At 48.5% G+C, this 23,134-nt stretch overlaps 1 protein-coding gene across 2 annotated transcripts in view; it reads right to left on the bottom strand.

Moving 5' to 3' along the window:
• EPS15 (epidermal growth factor receptor pathway substrate 15) overlaps positions 1-23,134 on the bottom strand; it is a 1,698,287-nt gene that overhangs the window by 546,113 nt on the left and 1,129,040 nt on the right. For both annotated transcript variants that reach the window (XM_069642214.1, XM_069642213.1), the window contains exon 17: positions 10,755-10,838. In XM_069642214.1, the coding sequence (XP_069498315.1) occupies positions 10,755-10,838 (84 nt within the window). The remainder of the gene's footprint in view (positions 1-10,754; positions 10,839-23,134) is intronic.

The raw sequence follows: 23,134 nt of genomic DNA, 5'->3' as shown, positions 1-23,134 counted from the left end.
TGGTGTATGACTGATCCATAGTTTTGTCTGAGGGCGTACTTGACAAAACTCTAGTAGATGATTGGCCCACCTTTGCATGGCCTCGTGAATTGGATAATCTGCAAAAGATGCTGAGAAGAACAGAAAGACTTGGCCATGTCTTTACATGGCAGTTTTATAGGAGGCAGTCCGCTCACACGGTTGAAGGTTCAAACAGCACTAAACAGGAGCATAATATGCCAGGCAATGACCTGCACAGGTAGTTCATGGTAATTTATGTTCATTGACTCAGATATACTACATGGTACTCCATAATGAAGGTGATCAGACCAAGTCTCATTTAATAGTATTTGCCAACTGGTAGGATATTTACTGATTGGCACAACATTCTCAGCATAGGAAACTCCATTCTGGAAAATGAAAAGTTACTTACAAGTGAAAATTAGTTCCCTAGCATTGATATCCTCTAAATATCCACCTTTAAGATTCATTTTCAAAAATAGAATCCATTCTTTTCTGTTTATCTTGTATAGCTTGTTAAGATGGATTTCAAAATCAACCCTTGCAAGCAGATTTTAGGAGGCCAGCCTAGTTATGGTGAACAGGGAGACTCAGTTTAGCCAAAACCCGATCAGGGTAGCAATGGAGAGCAGTCAAGACTTGGTCTCAGGATAGTGTGAGTGTGGTCAGGGTAACCCAATGAGTCCATACAGAGAAACACAATCATTCAGGTTAGACAGTCAGTTATAAAAATACAGTTATTTACTTAGGCCTTTAGAACACAGAAATGAAACTAGCAGGTCAGAATATCACACAATCTGCACCAAATCTTGCATACTTCCCTGTTTGGACCATCTGGACATTACTAGATACATGAAATGTGGATACCCCACCCATTTCCCCGGATTTCAACAAAAAGTCAAAATTTGTTTGTGGCTTTGTGACCTGCCCATGTTCACCGGGAAGGGAAAGAAATGTATGAGGCACGAAGGTGAAAGCAGGTAGCATTCCAGAAGTTTCCATATTTTTGCTGCATCAGGTGAAATTACTTTTCCAGAGGATATTTGCGAGATGATGCCTGTCGACAAAGCCATAAACCATGTTCACTGGGAAGGGAAACAAAAAATACTTCTAAACAAGCCTTACATTGCCGTAAAGGATGTTCACCGGGAAGGGAAACAAAAATGTTGTTTCTCAACCGTTACCGGCACGAGGAACAACACTCTAGGTCCAGGCCCTGGGTGCACAGTTTGGCAAGATATTTGCACCGCAACAAACTGCACCAGGCGGAGGCAAGGCAACAGTTGGGGAGAGAGCATAGAAGGTCCCAGTATGCAGCAGCACACCAACTCTCACCTCACCCCAAAGTCTGCTGCAGGGTATGTCAGCCAGCCACATGCACCCATTCACAGTGCAATTTACGTCAGGGTTCAAAGCACATCAAGCGATATGCGAATAGGAACAGCGACCTGCAGGATCAGTGTTATCTTATTGGTCTACAGAACCCATTCAGAGAAGAACAAGTTACTTACCAACTGGTAACGTTCTTTCGACTGGATGTTCCTCAAACGTATTCCACATCTTTGACATGTAATGTCCACAGCTGTGCACTTCGGAAACTTTTTCAGCAGAAGGCGCCCTGCATCGATGACGTTGAGTCGAAGTCTCTCAAAGGCTTCCGTCGAGGGTGACAGGATGTTATAAATAGGACGCACAGCGCCTGTAGACTCAGTTTAAGTTTTTCTCCTCAGAACGTGTGGCACCAGTCTTATGCCTGCTTGACTGCACATAGCCTTGCGGAAACGTAAACTGCAATCGCATAGGAAATTCTCCAGAGGGGTAGGCTGGGAGAGGGATGTGGAATACGCTGGAGGAACATCCAGTCGAAAGAACGTTACCAGTTGGTAAGTAACTTGTTCTTCAAATGGATTGTGTCCTCCAACGTATTCCACATCTTTGACAGATTCCCAAAGCAGTACCAGTAAATGGAGGAGGGAAAAGAATTTAGAATACCCAATCAGATTGCGGAATAAAGAACCGCCTTACCAAAGGCCATATCCTGACCATGGATGGTATCCAGGGAATAATGCTTAACAAAGGTGTGGAGCGAAGCCCATGTAGCGGCATCAAAAATATTCCTAATAGGAACAACCCACTGGAGGGCGGTGGAAGTAGCCACGCCCCTAGTGGAATGAGCTCGCAACCCTTCAGGAGGGTCTTTGCCCGCCAATCGGTATCACTCCGTAATGGTGAGGATAATCCACCTGGGCAAGGTCTGTTTTGTAACACCCTGGCCCAATCGGTGTCCAGCATATCCTACAAAGAGTTGATTGTCCACTCTGACCCTGAACATCCTAGAAATGTAAACGCTCAGAGTTCTCCTAGGATCCAACCGATGGAGTCGCCCCTCTACCTTATCCGAATGAGGAGGAGGATAGAAAGATGGAAGAACCACTTGCTGACTCAAATGAAATTCTGAAACTACCATGGGTAGAAAGGACGGACGTACCGTAGCTTAAGTACAACCCTGTCCTTGTGGAACACAGTAAAGGGTGGCTTAGATGAAAGTGCCTGCAATTCACTCACTCTGCGAGCGAAAGCACCCGCAAACAAGATTACTGTCTTGAAGGACAATAGTCTCAAAGGACAAGAGTACAAAGGCTCAAACGGAGCACCCATGAGAAATTTCAAAACCAAATTTAAATCCCAAACCAGCACCTGGAAAGGAGACGGCGGGAACACATTAGTCAGTCCTTTAAGAAATTGAGAAATCAAAGGAAAAAAAAAGTAAGAACATTCTTCAGACGAGCGCTTAAATATAGACAGCGCCACCCGGTAACCCTTAATGGTACCAACTTGAAGGCCCCTGTGGACCAAAGAAAGCAAAAAAGACAAAACCATAGGAATGGAGCACTGAAAAGGATCCACATTGCGACCTCTGCACCAGTCGCAGAACTTATGCCAATGGTACAGCGTTTTTTTTGCAGGCCGTCTGGCCGAAAGCAACACCTCCATCACGCCATCCGGGAGGTCCCAATCGTTATACCTCAGCCTTTCAGAACCAAGCGTGAAGGTTGAGAGTCTTGACCACTGGATGGAGAACCTGACACCCCTCCCCACCCCCAAACCCCCTTGCGCGCATGAGAGAGAGAGGGAGAGAGGGAGAGAAGAGAGAGGGAAGAGAAGAGAGAGAAGAGAGAGGGAAGAGAAGAGAGGGAAGAGAAGAGAGGGAAGAGAGAGAAGAAGAGAGGGAAGAGAGGGAGAAGAGAGAGAGGAAGAGAGAAAGAGAGAAAGAGAGAAAGAGAGAAAGAGAGAAAGAGAGAAAGAGAGAAAGAGAGAGAAAGAGAGAGAAAGAGAGAGAGAGAGAGAGAGAGAGAGAAAAGATCTTCTCGGGAGGGAAGACAGCATGGAGGGCAGATGGAAATTTCTAGTAGGTCCGGGTACCATGCTCTCCTGGACCAATCCGGAGCAATGAGGATCATGTGGGGAACCAAACCTCCGTAACCACCATAACACTTGAGGAATGACAGGGACTGGAGGAAATGCGCACAGCAGTGGGAATGAACAATCCACTATGAACATGTCTCCTAAGGCCCCACTTGGAGGAAATTCCCTTGAGCAGAAACTCTTGCACTTCCGGTTGACATTGGTGGCGAAGAGATCCACTTGCGGGGTTCCCCTAAGGGCGAAGATCTCCTGAAGGATTTCCTGAGCCAACTCTCACTCGTGCGAGATCGTGCTCTGCCTGTTCAGAGCGTCCGCCGCCACATTTCGTCTCCGGCCGATTGGACTGCTGAGATCGAAATTTCCTGCTGGATGGTCCAGAACCAGAGCTGCATTGTCTCTCTGTACAACGGGAGTGACCCTACCACCCCTTTTTTGTTGAGGTAATGCATGACCACTGTGTTGTCCGTCATGATCAGGACACTCTTCCTCCGTACAGGGGGCAGAAAAGCCTTCAGGGTTAGCCTGATGGCCCTCAGCTCTAACAGATTTATGTGGAGTCTAGACTCCGACGGAGAACAACGACCGCTGGCAGTCAAGTCGTTGGCATGAGCACCCCATCCTGTGAGGGAAGCATCCATCGCTACAGTCCCCTCCAGCCACGGTTGCCAAAACGGTTCCCCCTTCATCAGGTTCCCTTTGTTGCCCCACCACAGAAGATCCTGGGAGACCGAGAGTGGAATCTGAACGGGATCCGTCATCTTGCCGGAGAACTGCGACCACTGCATCTTGAGGGCCCATTGCAGGGATCTCATCCGCAGCCTGGCCTCTGGCACCAGAAAAATGCAGGAAGCCATGAGGCCGAGCAACCTTAAGAATTTGAAATCCGGGTGACTCTGGGCATGTTTAAACTTGTCCTCCATCTGCACAATGTGATGAGCCCTCACCTTGGGAGGCAAGCACTTCCCCAAGGACGTATCTAACACAGCCCTGATGTACTGGAGCTGTTGGGAAGGTGCCAGATGCAACTTATTGAAATTCAGGGAGAAACCCAGCCTGTGGAGGATGCAGCAGGTGAGACCGAGATGATCCAACGCTTGCTTGGGAGAGCGCGCCCGGATCAGCCCGTCGTCCAGGTAGGGGTAGACGTGAATCTCCCCTCGCCTGAGGTATGCTGCCACCACCACCATTAGCTTGGTGAAGACCCTCGGGGCGGAGGTCAATCCGAACGGCAGGACCGAAATTGAAAGTGCGAGTCGCCAGCCGTAAACCTCAGGTACTTTCTGTGCTTGGGATGAATCGGCACATGAACATGAAGGTAAGCATCCTGCAGGTCCAGATACACCAACCAATCCTGAAGTTGAAGGGCCTGGAGGACTTGAGAAAGAGTAACCATTTTGAACTTGTCCTTCCTGAGAAGTTTGTTCAACCAACGCAAGTCCATGATGGGTCTCAATCCACCGTCTTTCTTCAGGATCAAAAAATAAGGGGAATACCATCCCTTGTTTCTCTCCGCTACAGGCACCAGTTCTATAGCTCCTTTCTCCAACAGGGTTAAGATTTCCTGTGCAAGGAGCGGATCGGGAAGCTTCAAAGAGAGTTTCCCCGGTGGATTGTCACGAGGGGAAGACAGTAGCCATGGGCTATGGTATCCAGAACCCACGCATCTGAAGTAATGGCTCGCCATTCTTCTAGATGCTGAGACAGTCTGCCCCCAACTGGAGAACCATGGGACATGGCCTCATGACTGTTTAGAAGTGTCTGCGGCAGTGCCTGAAGGCAAAGAGGCAGCTGCCTAAGCAGCTTTGGCACCATGATTTCCCCGACCACCACGGGTACTCTTTCGCTAGCCCCTTTGACTGCCGGCCCCTCTCGTTCTACCAAAGGAGGAGTAGAAACGAAAAGAAACTCCCCCTCCATTGCTGTCCCCTAGGAAGAAAAGACGGAGGTTGACGCACAGCTGCGGTTAAAGATTTAGCCGCAGCTTTCGAGGTCTGCAACCTCTCAAGGCTCTCGTCAGCCTTGCTGCCAAAAAATGCGCATCATCAAAGGGCATGTTCAGAAGACGGGCCTGCACATCTGGAGCAAAACCAGACTTCCGCAACCATGTAAATCTGCGTATAACGGTGCTCGCACACATGGCACGGCTGACACTATTGGCCATATCCAAACCCGACTGAAGGGATTCACACATAGCATCTTTGCCATCTTGCACGAGAGCAAGGAACCCATCCCTTTCTTCCCCCTCGGGAATATGCTCAGCCGCTAACGAAACAGTTCCATAGAGTATGTGAGAACCTTGCCAAGGCACAAGTTGAGTTGGCCGATTTCAAGGCCATGCTTACAACAGGAAATACTTTCCGAGCCCAACTGTCGTCCCTATCAGGAGGGATGGTAGGGTACGCTGCCTGCCTCGAGATGGCTGTAGCCGCCTAAAGCACCAAACTCTTGGGAGTGGGGCGAGTGGATAAATGGCTGGGGTCGCTAACAGAAGGGTGGTACTTTTTTGTCAAAGATTTATTAACAGCCGGAAGAGATTCCGGGGACTGCCAAGCAGCTGCCACCCTTTTCTGGAAGGTGAGATGAGATGAAATGGTAACATCGGGTCAGAAGATGGACCTTCATCTAAGATATCCATTAGATCATCCTGTACAAAGTCTTCAGGAGGACTGGACCAGCCCAGATACTCCAAGACCCTAGCCATGAGCCTCCTGTATGAAGACGCAGGATAAGCCCCAGGCTCAGGCCTACCAAATTCGACTTCTGGAGAAGTGTCCAGCCCACTGGCATCACGGAGGGTTTGCCTCAACTCTCCAATTGACTGTCACCAGAAAAAACTGAAGCCACATCCTCAAAATCAGACATTTCTTCCTCTTCATAAATGTTGTCCAGAGGGAGTTGAAACCCTGGCCTGGGGACAGAAGAGGGCCTGGAATCCAATACAGGCCTCACAGACTTCATAGTAGCCTTCCTAGGAGGATGCCTGATATCCGGGTACTCCAATGGCAAATTGCAGGCAAAAATACCCAAAGGCGTCGAGGGCGCTGAAGGCTTCGACGTCGAGAGCGCCATGGCTTTGGTGTCGACACAGATGCTGACTGCACCGTGGGCCGATAACGGCAAAGCGTTGACGTCTGAGTCGGATGGACACGGTGCAGACCTAGTCGACGACGGCTTCGAGCTCATAACCGGTTGCAGCGGTCTTGCTGGGGACGAGGACCGAGATCTGGAGGCACGTCTCTTGCGACTGCCCTGAGCCTTGTCCGGACGGGATCTCGAAGGTTCCCGTAGCGAGTCGCGTCGCTGACCCAAGCCCGAAGGCATGCGAGTTGCGGTACGAGACCGTCCCTTGCCAGCTTCGTTAGAAGGCACCACCGGAACCGTGCCCTGCGATTGAAATATCACTAACATCTGCTTGTTAAAGGCAGCCCATTCCTCCGTAGTCGAGGACTTATTCGGGCATGACACTTTCCTCGAGGCACCATCCTCTGAGGACGACGGGGAAGGCGACTCGTGACAGCGCTTCCTAGAGTGCTGGGACGAGGAAGACGAATGGCGGGAACCACTCCTGGACCGAGATCCCCGGGCCACCTCCCGATGCAGAGAGTCGCCCCTCGAGTTGTCGGTGGAAACCCCCTTGGACGATTTAGATTTTCGGGACTTACTAGGCTTAGAGCCCCAACCTGCCTGGAGCTTTTCTTCTGCTCCTGCAAAACCCGGGCAGTCAGCGACTGGCATTTCGAACAGTCGTCGGTGTCGTGCGACTCGTCCAGGCACCACAAACAAGTGCAAGGCGGGTTGGTGATCGACATTTTCGACTTGCAGTCCCGGCAGGTCTTGAAGCCAAACCGCAGAGTCGGAGGGGTCGAAGAAACAGGCATCTCAACGATGCTAACACACGAGGCACGCCGAGTTTCACGAAGCAACACGTTCGCAGAAAAAACAGAACTGAGGCTATGGGTGCCGTGTGTGTCCTATTTATAACATCCTGTGACGTTGCCCTCGACGGAGGCCTTTGAGGGACATTGACCCAACGTCATCGACGCAGGACGCCCTCTGCTGAAAAAGTTTCCGAAGTGCACAGCTGTGGACATTACATGTCAAAACTGTGGAATACGTTGGAGGACACAATCCATTCAAATGGGTACTTCTGCTAGTACCATATAAAACAAATATATACATTAGGTTAACTTACAATACATCTTTGAATAACTAACCAGGTGAAACAAGTAATACAAATGTAGGTAAAATGATGAGAGCCTATAGCCAGTACAATTCCCTATACTTTAGACGTCCAACCCTAAGATGTATGGGGGCTATGGCCAAATGTCACAGGTTCCACACAAAGTTTCTCACAGGAAGGTGGTTTCTAAAGGGATGCAATGGAAATGTTGTGGTGGTTATTCAAAACAGTTCCAAACTAGATGTTTGGCAACAATTCGTCAGAAGACAGGTAAATTCTCTCTCTTCCAGGTCCACGGCTAACCCAGGGGCAGTATACATTCCCCAGGTTCAATGACCAAAGATAAGTAACAGTGAGATAGGAGACAAAGGGCTTTGCATCCAATGTTATCCTATGGAGGACGTGGGGGAGAGGCAGATGTCCTCGGGTCGTCAACAGGTGGCTCTTCTTCGAAATAATTTTGCTCCAATGTAGATCCGAGGAATGGCTGATGGAGGAGTCCTCTTATGCAAACTTGGAGCTGAAAACAAGTCCAAGCTCATCAATGCACCAGTGAAACAGCCAGTAGTTGTCTAATCTGGGACAACTACTGGTTTCACATCTGCCTCAGCAGCAGACTTTCGGGCACCAGGGATGTGGACTTGGACTGCCAAACACAAAGGCACACTAGCCCGCTAAAGCAGCAGTTTTCCAAGCCCTTATATGGGATTTCCTGGCCTGCTTATTATTACCCACGGTGTGTGTTGCTCATTTATCGACCTCGGAAGCATGAAAGGCTGAGTTTGGCCTTGCTGGGATTCGAACCTGCGTCTGCAGGCTCTGCACAGATGTCAAAGGGGGCACTCTACTCGCTGTGCTATCGGACCGGTGATGCTTAAGGCTTTACTTCCCTTCAAAAAGTCGGGTAAGGATAATAAACAAAGCAAAAAGAATGTAGTCCCAAACAAAATTATGGAGGGAAATGTGATGAATCTGAGATGATTTCCTCTGGAAACCTGACATGGGACCCTTCCCATGTGACCAGGGAAAGGCAGACACTTCCTGACCCTGGGGGTGGTGTTCTGCGGGAGGATCACATGGAGAGGGGAGACGAGAGGACCATACTATCCTAATGGCTTACTGTAAAAGGAAAAGGGGATTTGAACATTGAGGACTTCATGTCCCACAATGCTCTAAGTACTGGGACGAAGAAGGGGGAGGCAGAGGCTCAAGATTGCTAGTGGCAGCCTAATTACCATAATGACCCACACCTGAGGGAGACTGGGATGTATAAAAGACCCTCTCAGGTTTTTGCAATAGAGAGTAGCAGAGATCCGTAGTGGAAGGTGGAGTGAATGCCGTAACTTCAAGTTGCAGTTGAAGGAAACTGTGTGAGGCATTGGAGCTGCCACGATTAGCAGATTGAAGGTTGCTTCCCAGAGGGTCTCTCCCTTCAATGACCCTGTCTGCAGAGGATGCACAGAGGGAAGTGTTGCTGGTGAAAGCTTTCCCCCTGAAGAACACAGATGCAGAGGTCACGCAGCGGGAAATGTCCCTGGAGTGAGGAACAATCCATTCCCGATCAGCGTGGGCCACAGGAAACAGAAGAAAGCAAGTTGCTGGGCAGTGTGCAGCAGAGAAGGCAGAGGACCTGGAGGCAGCAGAGCGAGCAGACACATGTGCAATACCCGGTGAGTTCACTACAAGTATGTGACGCCGGAACGCTCCGGGATCGCCCGCTTGTCCAATTTAATACCTTTGAACACCGAACTGATACCAAGAAGCTAAAATGGCAGGAGAACTATGGGCAAGAAGGATATCATAATACGGGTGAAGGTTATAGACTTTCACAGTATCAAAGGGGGGCAATATCAAGTCAAGGGTATCAGAACCACCATTGCCAAAGCCAAAGGTGCAACTAAGAACCAAGTTGTTTGTGAGTCATAGTGCCAAAATGAGAGAAACAAGGTGAAAATTACCCAAACAAGCATTGTCCAAGCCAAAGAAGAGAGTTGGAATACAAGCCATTATTAGCCACTGGTTAAAGGTGCGGTGGGAAAAAGAAGTGAGCCGACTTCCTGATGGGAAGTAATGAGGAAGAGAGAACCATATTGCATGTGCAATCACAAGTGTGGAATAAACTGCACTGATGTGCTTCATGTCTTCCAAAGTGAAGTAGTCAAAACTGATGTGGAAAGTTAAAAGACTTTGGTTGAAGTAATTCACATCACAGAAGTACTTATAGTAGTAGTAGAAGTTTTGATTTGTCCCGGCAGGCGTGAACACCAGGGCAGAGACTTTGTAGTAGTAGACCTGGCAGGTTAGTGGACCAGGTATAGGTCTCTGAGAAGAAGTGGCAGAACAACTAAAAGATGTTGTGAATTGTCATCCTGAAAAAGAATCGTTTTCTTGATACAGATCAACAGTGGAAAATCATATTTGAAAGATGTTGTGTTGACCTCTACCACCAATGGAGAGATAAAGACTGGTTGAATATTTGGAACGATTGATACAAGACCGAGAAGAGACTTTCTTGAAACAAGAGGAATTTTATTATTTGAACAAGATGAAAAAGACCAATTTTGAACTGTGGAGTAAAAATCCTGTCGACTCTGGGCAAGGGGATTGCACCCAGGTTACAAGGAGTAACATTTAGCAAACACATACTAAATATAACTTAGTTGTGATATGAATTGCCATCCATTATATTGTTAAGTTGTTGTATGAAAAAGCGTGAGGGACAGATTTCTTGTGTTAGAGTGTTTCTTTCAGTTACTTTGAAAGGCAGGGAAATCCTTGTTAGGGTAGGCATAGTGAGGCATTTGTCAAATCCAAGTTAATAAAATGGCATCTTATGAAAAACCTTTACAAAGTTGTTCGTCCTCACAATTTTGACCAGTCACAGAAAGTTGCAAAAAGAAAACCTTTCCTAATACTACAACAAAGATGCTTGCTCGCAGTGTTTCTTTACAGGTAGCACAATATTATACGTAATTATCAGAATTCCACTTTTGGTTTTAGAAAACGGTGATGGTTATGTTTCAAGATCATCCATCTGACTGCCATAATCTTCAAAGCATGTGACTTCCAAGAAGATAGCCATACTGGTGGGATAACATTGCATGCAAATATCAACTCTTTTCACACCACTTGAGGAGCACATGCTTACCTCCTCAGCAATCGGCACATTCTGATTTTCTTCATCTTCCGTTTCATTAACTGACAATTTGGTTATGTCAGGACTGCTTCTTAGCTAAAGAAAACAAAAACAATCTATGACACAAACCAGAAAGAACATTGCATTAAATAGTTACCCACATCAGTAGTGCATTCTTTAATCTTTTCAGCTTTCAACAGCACTGCCAAAGTATAAATAATTACAAGATCAGGTTTTTATGTAGCACTTGATTCTTCACACTTCGAAGTACTGTACTAAAAGCTTGTATAATTTAACAAATTAATTCTTCTCTATTTATAGACTATTAGGCTGGGATTCCAACTTGCTATGTGCAGACTTGCCCTATGTCAGTGCTGAGTGTGTAACACGTAAGCTATCCATGGGACAATGTTTGCCTTTGTAAGCAACATTTATTATCTGTTACATATGCTGGTTTCTACCATTTGTTTTGGGGGTCTTACTTCATTTGACACACACAGGGCCCAATGCGTCTTGAGCAATCAACTATTATTTTGACGATTGTTAGGGAGAATTCTCAGAAATGTGCTACTTCCTCTCTACCTTAGAGACCCCCAGCACTTTTGCTGGGCTTTAGGACTTTTTAATTTGTAACATGGAGAGAGTGAGACCTTTTTCACATTCTCTTGTGTAATTTTCTGTGATTTAACACTGTTTCTTTTTGGTTTTGGAGTCTAACAAACTCCATAAGCATCATCTTTGCATTGTGACACACAACATTCTTTAGTGCAGTGACACAGGGTAGTATCTTAGATTTCCCAAAGGTTTAACTATCTTCTCTTGGATAAACTACTGTTTCCAAGAGCAGTAAAGTGAAATTGACTTTACTTACAATTTGTTACTTTCTAGACCCAGCACACACTAGCTTACCATAGGGTGCTGGAGGGGTAACTTAGTATCCCCTTTGTCTAGTTTTCTAAACATTTTTATGTTACCCCTTCTACAATTAATGGCTGGTGGCAGTAGTTTACTTTATACTACCATTGTGTGTTTTTACCGTTGGCTGTATTCGCAGCTGCAGTAAAGCACCCATGGGTGCCCATTTTGTCAAAATGGCCCGGTCTTATTTTCTTGCCAATTATTGCTGGAAAGGTCCTTCTTGAGATTTACTCTGCGCGCCAAACCAGGTTTGGTCCCTATGTTCATTTTGTCTTTGGCGGGATTCACGAGTGAAGCCCACCTCTGACTCCATTACGTCTGGCAGGGGCAGATAGTGAGGGAGGTACCTGAAACTCCCTGTGCTTAATCCCCTTGCTTACAGGAATGCACCAAAAGGTGATTGGCCGGCTGGCTGTCCGGCAAGGAGAGCCACTCTGCTGTGCGATTGGACACCTTGTGGATTTTCCTTGCTTCTGGGGTCCAGCCCTATGTTGAGGTGGCTCAGGCTTGGTTAGCCCTGCTTCGAGGGAGCCCAGGGATCTTTCTGGAGCTCGGGTACGGTTTAAAAATGATGCACTCGATTCTGGTGTTCCTGTCCCCTGGCACTTGGTTTCAGCTGCAGCGAAGAAGTACAGCCAGCAGGGAGAGGGGTTCCAGTCAAGTTCGTCTTGGGGTCAGTTGGTCTCACCAACCAGAGGGGAGAAGTCGTCCGTTACAGGATTCTTTAGTCAATGCGAAATATGGAGCATCAGCACTACAGCAGGGCTTCACCAGGCAAACCAACAGTTCAGGAGGGTGCTGCAAGCATCTCTTCCAGTTTTTTCTTCGTCCAGTGGTCGACTCCACCTTCCTTGCAAAAGACCCTGCCTTTTATGCGAGTATGACCCTTTCATTCGCAGCCTAGTGTCACACCACAGGGTGGCTGTCCTCCAAGGATAGCCAGCCGGCCAATCACCTTTGGGTGCATTCCTATAACCAAGGAGACTAAGCAAAGTGAATTTCAGAAACCTCCCTCGTTTCCTGCCCTGCCAGACACGCTGGAGCCAGAGGCGGGCTTCACCCATGAATCCCACCAAAGAGAAAACTAACAAAGGGACCAAACCTGGTTTGGTTTGCAGAGTAAATCTCAAGGAGGACCTTACAAACAAGAAATGGCAAAAAAGAAGACCAGGCCATTTTGAAAAAATAGGCACCCATGGGTGCAATACTGCAGCTCAGGATACAGCCTGTGGTAAAAACGCACAATGGTAGGAAAATTAATACCATTGCCACCAGCCATTAAATGTAGTAAGGGAAACCGACATTTTACATGAGAAGGTAGACAAAGGAAAACACAAGTAAAGTCAATTCCACTTTACTACTCTTGGAAACAGTAGTTTATACACTTTGATGGATGGATGGGCAAGGCCAGCCTTAACCAGTGCGAGGAGGTAAGGCAGAAGTAGCGGTGCTGTGTCGTGCTTTTGAGATCGTCTGTTACTGACAAAACACTTTAAAGCGCCTCCATTGTGTATATAGCATGCAAGTGTAGACGTAGCCCTGGACTTGGCTAGAATCTTCTTGCACTCCAACAGCAGCGAGAAATGCCCAAATTCTAAGGCTGCAGGAGCCAGGCCGACTGGTTCAGGAGCGCTGGGTTATGGTGTAGGATTGTCCCTCCTTCTCTGGATAGCAGGTCCGGAAGAGGAGGCATAACCACTGAAAGGTGAAAAAGGTCTGGGTACCAGATTTGTCTGGGCTACCACGGTGCAATGAGGATCATTTTGCAGAGGGATAGTTTGTGTTAATCACACGTAGGAGCAGCAGAATTCGGAGGAATGTGTAAAGGAATAGGCTTTCCCAAGGGAACAAGAAGGCGTCCCCCAAACTCCTTACCTGCATACTTGGGCAAACGACTGCACTTGGTATTGGCTGATGCCGCGAACAGGTCGATCTGATTCTGGCCCCAATCACTAAAGATCAAAGGCTTGATCTTACTGGAGTTCCCACTTATGGCAGAAACACAGATCCCTGTAGAGATGGTCCGCAATAGTTTTTTGAACGCCTGACTAGTGGAACAGCTCCAGAAACATCTGGTGAGCAAAAGCCAGCACCACAGGTTCTGTGCCTCCAGAGAGGATGGCCGACCTCGTCCCGCCCTGCTTCTTGATGTAGTAAATGCTAGACTTATTATCTGTGAAGACCCTGACCATCTTTCCCAAGAGCAGAGGCTTGAAAGACTTGAGCAAAGAAAATTGCCCGTAGTTCAATGACGTTAATATGCAACGCCTTCTCTTCCGGAAACCATAGGCCTCTGGCATATATCTAGCCTGTGTGGGCACCCCAACCTTCCAGCGAAGCGTCGGTAGTGACCGCCTCCTGATGCGCAGGGGTCCTGAAGGGACCTCACTGCAAGATCGAATGGACCTCCAGTGCAGGGTTTGGCAGAAATATTGATCGAGGGCTATCCTGTTATTCCATGAGCCGGAGATTTGCTTCCACCTGGCTTCCAGGAACTCGTGAAGCGTTCTTGTTTGCTGCCTGCAATGAGGGACCAGATGGATGCACAAGGATATCATCCCCAACAAGGATTCGATGGACTGGACTGTCACCACTCCAACGGACAGCCTTTGGACCTTTTCCTAGGACAGCACTGGAGGAGGTGGCGCCGGGTGGGGCAGAGATTGTCTTGGTGGACTGGCACCACAGGAGGACTAGAAGCCAAACATGGTAGTCGCTACTGAATCTTGGCAATGGATCTCTTGGAGCTTGAGGCATCAAGATTGGTGCATGAGGCCAGGGGCTCGTAGGTTGAGCAGGCTTAAGTTGTCGCGCACGCCGCAGAGCCGGCTGTGGAAGCAGGCCAACACCACCCTCATTATGGTGTGGGTCCACATCTTCAAGAGCTTCCTCATCCGACAGGATGGAAGGAGCTGAGATAGGGTGGACACATGACCCTGGGAGGCCTCACAACAGGATGGGGTAGGCAGCGGAGGGGCCCTTGTGGTCTTTGGCAGAAAAGAGATCTTGTGGTGCCTATTGCTCACTGCTGGAACCTCTCAGTAAGGTGCCCAGCACAGGCACACCAGGAGAAGGCACTGCAGACAGAACAGACCCTGCCGGGTCTGGGGGAGGCCTTGGAGGAAATTCTACCAGTGAGATAGCTGTCGTGACCGTAGAGATGGTGCTTGCTGTCGTCAAGCCTGTACACATGACAAACCAGTGCTGCCGGCCTGGCGGACGATTGGAGTCTTCGTTGACTACGACGATGATTGGGGTTGTCGACGAGGATGGCCTTGGGACGTCGGCGATGACACGCCCGACCGCAATGAACGCCGGTTCGACAGGTTGACGGAGTGGATAATCTCCGGCTTGCCGAAGAAAGGGTTCCCTTTGTGCCCTTCGCCGATCCAGGTGACTGAGATGCTTCTCCTGCAACTCTATGCGATGATGTCGTTTGGGGCACTCCATCCTGCTCCTCGTCGCATTTCACATCATGTATGGATACTGGAGTAAGCCCAACATTTATTTACAAAGCGCACGTTGGTGCAGTATTCTTTCTTTATTTTAAAACGAAATGCCACCTGAAATTGCAAGCAACTGCTGTGCAAACTCCAGAGGTTCAGCGTTTTGTGCCTGCTATCTCTTCTTTGACTTTATGCCACTCTGAAGGCATCTTGCAGCCCTGCCTGTATTGAGAGTTTGGCCTTGCAAACATGGCCACTCCATTTCTTCTTGTGCTGCTGCCTCGGCTCCCTCCTTCCCATTGGTTGCAGTTGGCCCAATTTGAGCAACAGGGAGGCGGGAGCCGGCTAACACAACCTAAGGCCCACAACAAGGCCCCTGTCTGCTACAGGTACGAATGGTAGCCTGTGATGCTGTGTGCCCCTCGCCCTCTCCCCTTGGTCGCCTGTGATTCTTGCGTGCCCCCCACCCTCTCCCCTTGGTTGCCTGTGATGCTGTGGGCCCCCCAACCTCTCCCCTTGGTCGCCTGTGATGCTCAAAATCCAATGTCACCTCTTTGACTATAATATTTTTCCTGCATTCTTTGCTTTGAGCCCCCCGTAACATGAGGTGTGGCTTGTAATGTGTTGCATTTACCTGATCGACTGTACCTAACTATACACTTAAGGTAAGCACTTATGTAACCAAGTAAGCCTTCTGTAACAGCGCCACGATGCCTCAGGGCCGTTAATCGCTTTATAAATGCAAATAAATAAATTGAATAAACAAATGTTGCTGCACTTTGTCGACGAGGAGGTCGGAGCATGCAACAACGTCACCTTTTTAGGTTTTTCCCCCTTGGAAGCGTCAAAGAATCTCAACGTCTTGCCAGAGGGAGTACGCTCTTCTGAGCTGTAGCCCTGGCAGAGGCATGACTGCACACAGATGCCGAGTCAGAGGCCTTACCTTCCTTCTTCCATGACACCAGGAGCTGATGGGCAAGGTTCAATGTTTTTTTTCCCGCTTTTTGCAGGTCGCCTTCCAAAAAGACCAATTTTTTTTTTCAGGCAATTTTAGGCGGGCAACAAAAAGCAAAAAGGCGACTGCCCCGAACCCCCCCTCCCGCAACCCCCTGCCGCCTCACTCCCCACCTAAGCCTCCCCCAACATATATACACGCAACACACACCCAACCACACACTTACCCGTTCTCCCTCGATGGCGCTTCCGGGTCCTGGCGTGTGGTCACAGATCAGTCTTTCTAAATCGATCTTTTTTTTTTACAATTCTTTTTTTTTTAACTATTTATTGACTTAAGACTGATGGAGATCCTTCCTAGTCTTAGTGAAGAAAGACTGGCAGATGGGGCATCCTTTCACATCATGGTCCGGGTGCAGGCAGTAAATACACTGTTGGTGGCGTTCTCCGATGAAGACATTCTTCTGACTGCATCTGTAACAGGCCTTGAAGAGGCTCTTCTTCTTGGCCTCAGACATGGCGTGTCTTTGTGTGTATGTGTGTGTGTCCTAGACCCCAAACTCGGTTTGCAGCCTCACATGACGTAGCGATCCAACGGAAGGTGGGATCAAGAGCGGCAACGGTTCCCTGCTGCAGACTGCGGATTTGATTTACACTTGACCTTCTATGGGTTTTTTTGTTCTCTTTTGACACCAGATTTAGAACAAGCTGTATATTCTGTATTTTATATAATTTTTTAGGACCTGGATGAAGAATTAAAGATTAATTTACTCTTCATTGGATTTCCTTTTTGTTGATCATCAATGTTTGTACATTTAAAGTGAAGTGAGTCTCCTCTTTCAGATTAATAGTTCTCAGACCTCACAAATAAGGAGCCTGGACATTGGGGAATTAAAATCAGACATCCACAGTAGAGTGGATTGTTGCACTCAGGTTTTTTTTTTTCGTTGGAGATACAGGCAGGGGCACACCAATATTTGCAAACCCTGTTGCAGACTAGTCACAACCGTGATGGAATTGAAACTCGTAGACGACTGCTTTTTTGGTGGCCAACACCTCAGCCAGTTGGGTCGGGTAGATCCAGGCCATCTCTTGCAAGCAGCCGTACTTGTCTTTCCACGCTACTGTTAGTATAGAAAAACACCCTACCATAGCATAGAGGGTATATTATGGTGGCCGAAAGCGAACCGCATCATATGCCTAGCACCACCAGAACCATAGAGCGTCCATTTTAAATCACTTTATTTAAAGATTCTAACAACAAACAAAGAAAAACAATCTCCAGTACATCGCATCGTGTTCAGATTGCAAAATCTAAAAGAAACTTAGAAAGAAACAAAATAATACTGAATACATGGACATCGATATTTGTAAAAAACAAATACAATTTGAACAAAAATTCCTGACACTCAACCATTAAGACAAAACAACAGGAAACCAAAACACACAACAAACACATGCTTAGAATATTCCCCGTCGTCAGACTGGGACCCCTCGGTACACATATATAGCCTTTTCCAATAGGAAAACTTCCGACACTTTTGTGTCCTATCTATGTCCTTTTAGGACCCGCCTACGCATGCTCCGTAGGCCGTCCCAGTATAAGAGGCCCGTCCCCGCGGCTCCCTTTCAGATTTCGGCCCCTCCAAAGTAGGAAGGGTTAAACTTATCAATCAAATACATTACATTCCGGGGAGGTTGGCGGGCGCATGTGAATCCATGCAAGATACCAATGCTGGAGAAATGGAGTTACAGGTAAGAAACTATTCCCTTCTCCAGCATTGGATCTTTCATGGATTCACATGCTTAGAATAGATTGTATAGCAGTAACACTTGAGACGGCGGTGAGAATGTAATGTAATATACCCTCACCATACTACACAATGCATATGTACAGTAGGAATAAGTTAACTCATATAACCTTACCCACATAAAGTATACTGTCATTAAAAAGGTAGACAACAGATTCTCCACAGCGTGGAGCTTACCTTACTGAAGCAGATGGTGCAGGACAGCTCTTCCCATCTGCACCTCGTCCGCATGCTGCCTGGCAAGGCAGTAGTGGCGGGTAAACGTGTGGGGCACTGACCATGCCGCAGCTTGGCATATGTCCGTCAGCGGAATTCCTGCCCATAAAGCTGTTGAGGAGGACATCGATCTTGTAGAATGGGCTCTAGGATGTCCTTGCAGTGGCCTTCCGGCCTTAGAGTGACAAAACGCAATCGTCGAGGAGACCCATCGAGCCAATCCTTGTTTAGAGATTGCTTTTCCTCTCGTCGACAGACCATATGCGACGAACAGTTGTCGAGTAGACCTGAGTTCCTGTGTACGATGTAGGTAAAATTTCAGAGCCCTCTTAACGTCCAGGGTATGAAGAGCTTTTTCTGCTGCCGATGATGGTGTGGCGAAGAAAGTAGGGAGAACAATGGACGAGTGTTTGTGATACACTGTTGGAACTTTTGGGACGAACAGAGGATTAGTTGCCAGGACTACTTTGTCCTTAAAGAATCTTAGGTATGGCGGGTCTACGAACAGCGCTTGCAGTTCCGAGATTCTTCTAGCTGATGTGATAGCAATCAAGAATGCCAACTTCCACGAAATGAATTTTATGTCGGACGTGGCCATAGGCTCAAAAGGCGGTTTCATTAAGCCTGCCAACACTGTGTTGAGACTCCAAGTCGGGGGGAAACGTTTTACCGGGGGAAAAGCTCGAAATAAACCCCTCATGAAGTGTTTTACAAGTCTGTTGCTAAATAGAGGAGACGACTGCCTCTTCCTTGTGAAACTTGAGATGGCCGCCAGGTGCACCTTTATTGATGTGACGGATAATCCCCTCTCCGCCAAGAGGAGCAGGTAAGGTAGAACTTGTTCCGGCGTCACCAACAACGGTTGTAGGCCCTGTTGTCCTCTACACCATTCACAGAACCTCCGCCACTTATAGGAGTAAGATTTGTTTGTAGAAGGGGCTCTAGCCGCCTGCAGAATTTTTTGACAATCCTCCGAAACGTCTAAAGCACCGAACTCCGAAAAGTCAGGAGCCAGGCTGTAAGGTTGAGACTGTCCGGGTCGTGATGCCACATCGTGCCTTTGTCCCGGGATAGTAGGTTCGGGACTTTCGGAAACGCTATGGGATGTTCCAGCGACAGGTGAAGCAGGTCAGAGAACCACGGTTGCCTTGGCCAGTATGGTGTCACTAGAATTACCCGGCAATTGTATCTGCGTATCCACTGTATTGTCCTCCGTATGAGGGGGAACGGGGGAAAAGCATAGAGGAACATGTCCGTCCATGGGAAGGAGAATGCCTCCCCCATGGAACCCTCTTGAGGCCATCTGCTTGCGAATTGCTCGCATTTCTTGTTGTCTTTGGTCGCGAAGGCGTCCAGAGGGGGGTCACCCCATTTCTCGAACACTTTCATCAGGTGAACTGTGTCCATTTCCCACTTGTGTATCTGGGCCATGCTTCTGCTGAGGGAGTCTGCTTGGGAGTTCCTCACTCCTGGGAGGTGATGAGCCACGATGGAAATTTCGTGCTTTAATGCCCAATGCCATGTTTTCTGGGCTTCTATGGAAAGAGTTCTTGATCGCGTCCCTCCTTGTTTCCTCAGATAAAACATGGCCGTTTGTCGGTCAGTATTCGTACTCGCGAACCCTTGATGTGTGGTAGGAATGCCTTCAAGGCCCATCGTACTGCTCTGAGCTCTAACACGTTTATGTGTAGGAGTGACTCCCTTGGAGACCAGCGACCTTGCGTTTGGAGAGCACCCATGTGAGCTCCCCATCCGGTTAGGGACGCATCCGTGACTATGGTTCGCTGAAACTCCGGCTCCTGTAGGGGTACACCGTTGTTCAGATAGTGAAACTCTGCCACCACTGAAGGGTCCGAAGCAGCTTGTCGTCGTCGATGGTTATCCTGTCTGACCACGATCCTTGAGCCTGCGTCCATCGGTCCGCGATGAATTCCTGGACTGGCCTCATGAATAGGCGACAGTTTTCCACCAGATGGATGCAGGATGCCATTGCCCCTAGGACCGAAACGTATTTTCTCACTGAGATCTTGGTGTTTCGCCGTAGTCGGCACGCTTGTTGATTGAGTCTTGAGGTTCTGTCGAGAGAAGGTTTCACTAGCCCTAACTGGGTCTCGAACTGTGCCCCCAGGAATACCAGCGTTCTCGATGGCCGCAGAGAGGATTTTTCGAAGTTTATGGCGAATCCCAGCTGTTGTAGAAGCTGCATGGTGGCTTGTAAACTTGTGTTGGTCGACGCTGGGGAGGATCACCTTATCAGCCAGTCGTCGAGGGATGGGTATACATGGTGGCCTTGCTTCCTTAGCCAGGCCGCTACTGGAGCCAGGCATTTCGTGAACGTTCTGGGGGAGGTCTTGAGCCCAAAAGGAAGAACTGTGAATTGGTAGTGAGTCCGCCCTATTACAAATCTTAGGAATTTCCTGTGTTTCCGACACATTGGAATATGGAAATACGCGTCCTGTAAATCCAGGGACGCTAGAAAATCCCCCTCTTGAACGGCGCGGATCACTTCCTGCAGAGTGAGCATCTTGAATTTTAGGCTCTTTAAAGACTTGTTGAGATCGCGTAAGTCTAAAATGCGACGCCATTTGCCGTTCGGCTTTTTTATGACAAAATATCTTGAGTAGACTCCTTGACCTCTCTGTGATGTTGGAACTAATTCTATCACGCCCTTTGCTAACATGAGTGTTACCTCTTGTTGCAGTATCTTCAGATGGGAATGATCGGTGAACGCAGGTGGAATTTGCGGAGGGCTGTGCTTGAATTGTAGAGAGTGTCCGTTTCTTATAGTATCCAGCACCCATTGATCCGTCGTTATTCGTTCCCATTCGTCGACATATGCTGAAACTCTTCCCCCCAGAACGGTGTGTTGTATGTCACTGCTGATCTTTATTTTGCTTTTCTCTCGACGACGACGGATATGATGGTCTTTTTCTGGAAGTCTGGAAGTTCCGGCGACGGTTTGCCGTTTGGTAGGCACGTCTGTATCCCTGGGAGGGGTAAGACGATCTGCCAAAGGATCTGTCTCCAGACGCAGAGAATCTTGAATTACCTGAAGCCCCTCTAAAGGGACGAAAAGACTTGTAGCTTCTGCCACTCTGGAGGGCACCCAATGAACGTGCCGTGTCCGAATCCTCTTTCATTCCCTTTAGGGCTTCGTCCACCTTCTCACCGAAAAGAAGGTCTCCCTCAAAGGGCATATCTAAAACTTTGTATTGTACTTCTGGCCTGAAGTAGGTACACTTAAGCCATGACTGTCGACGTAATACGACCCCATTATTGACTTGCTTGAAGCCTGACTCAGCGAGGTCCACCGCAATGTTTATTGCGTGATTTGAGGCTTCCTCACCCTCTCGGACAAGTAACATCGCTGCCTTCCTATGCTCTTCCGGAAGATGATCAAACAACGGAGCTAGCCTGTGCCACATCTCCCTATCGTATCTGGCTACAATTGCCAGAGAGTTTGCGGCCTTTACTGTGGTCGCTCCCACGGATAGCACTTTTTTGCCAAAGGCATCTTGGCGTCTCGCTTCGTTTTCAGGCGGAGTCGTGCACTTGTGCTGGGCCTTCGCCTTCTTCGCTGCTGCCGCCGACACCACTGAGTCTGGCGTTGGTTGGGAGGATAAACACTTGGGGGTAGACTCTGGAGCCTTAAACTTTTTTTCTAGGCATCCTTTCACTGCCGGCTCTGAAAACGGGTGACACATTGTCTGCAACCCCTCCTTCCACACATGGTCTAGTATTGGTATCGAGAACACCGACCTCCTTCTCTTACCCATGTGGTCGAACAAAAAACAGTCCTTTTTCTGTTCTTCCTGGGACAAACCAAATTCTTTGCATGCCTTCTCCATCATAGAATGGAATGACGCAATGTCGTCCGGAGGGGACGGGTGAGCTGGGCTTCTAGGGGTTTCCAACTCCACCTCTGACTCCCAGGTTGGATTCCTGGAGGGGGATGATGAGATATCCGACATGGCTCCCCTGTCAGACTCCGAAACTGGCAGCTCACCTACCTCTTGTGCCAGTGCTGAGATTGGCTTGCGTAGGTGCGTCGGTTGACGGGATGGGCCCGGCTCGTCGACGGGTGACTGTGGCAGGTTTGCCTGAGGTAGTCTCTGGTCCAACGACTGTAACAAAGACTGAAGCGTGGACAGAATTTCCAACGACAAAACAGATTGAGGATTGAGAAGAGGGGCAGATACCGGTATAACGGATCCCCTCGTCGACGACTTGTCAGCCACTCGTAGCCCTAGGTCTGCTGGGCCAGCTATTCTCTCGTTCTCGTCCTCCGAGGACAGCAACACAGCCTGTTCTTGTAGTAAAGTATCCGGGGGGATCGGATCAAAAACTTCAGGCCTCCAGGCCTCCTGTAGGACCCCCGTCGACGAGGCCATCGTCAACGCCGTTGTCGGTGGGACGGTGGATGCCACCTGCGGAAGTGGCAGGGTGGAGGCCGATGACTGGACCGCCATCGACGACGGTGACTTAGCAGGTGGTTTTGGCGGTCCCGCCTTTTCCACACTTGGCTTGCTTTTACTCGACTCTCGACTCGTGGTCGATCTATGATGATCGCCCGAGGAGGATTTCCTTTCCTTTTCATGCTTTTTTGATGAAGATGATTTCTTTGACGAGGAGTCTCTAGTTGAGTGACTTCTAGACGACTCTTTTTCCGTCGGTCGAGATTTCTTCGCCGGTGGTTCCGACGAGGTAGCGCAGCGTGATGTTTTCGCCGATTGTGTGGAGCCTACCTCCGAAGGGGGGGTATGCCCCCACTCCATCATTCAGCCATGTCACCAGTCGTCGACTCCGGTCTTTGAGGGTTTTTTGAGAAAACCCTTTGCATATGTCGCAGTTATCCGCCGAATGATGAGGGTGGAGGCAATATATACAATCCATATGTCCGTCCCCCTCGTAAACTTTTTTCAAGCCGCACGTCGCGCATGGACGGAACAGCGCTTTTCCTGACACGGAGGACATTTTCTTTACTCAAATTCCAATAATGCAACCTTGTACAAAATAGTAAGACAACGCGAGGAGATCCCACTACTTT

The sequence above is a fragment of the Ambystoma mexicanum genome, chromosome 1q (genome assembly GCF_040938575.1).
Source record: "Ambystoma mexicanum isolate Mex_15411 chromosome 1q, UKY_AmexF1_1, whole genome shotgun sequence".
Lineage (NCBI taxonomy): Eukaryota > Metazoa > Chordata > Amphibia > Caudata > Ambystomatidae > Ambystoma > Ambystoma mexicanum.
The sequence above is the reverse complement of the archived record's forward strand: the minus strand, read 5'-3'. Positions and strand labels throughout refer to the sequence as shown.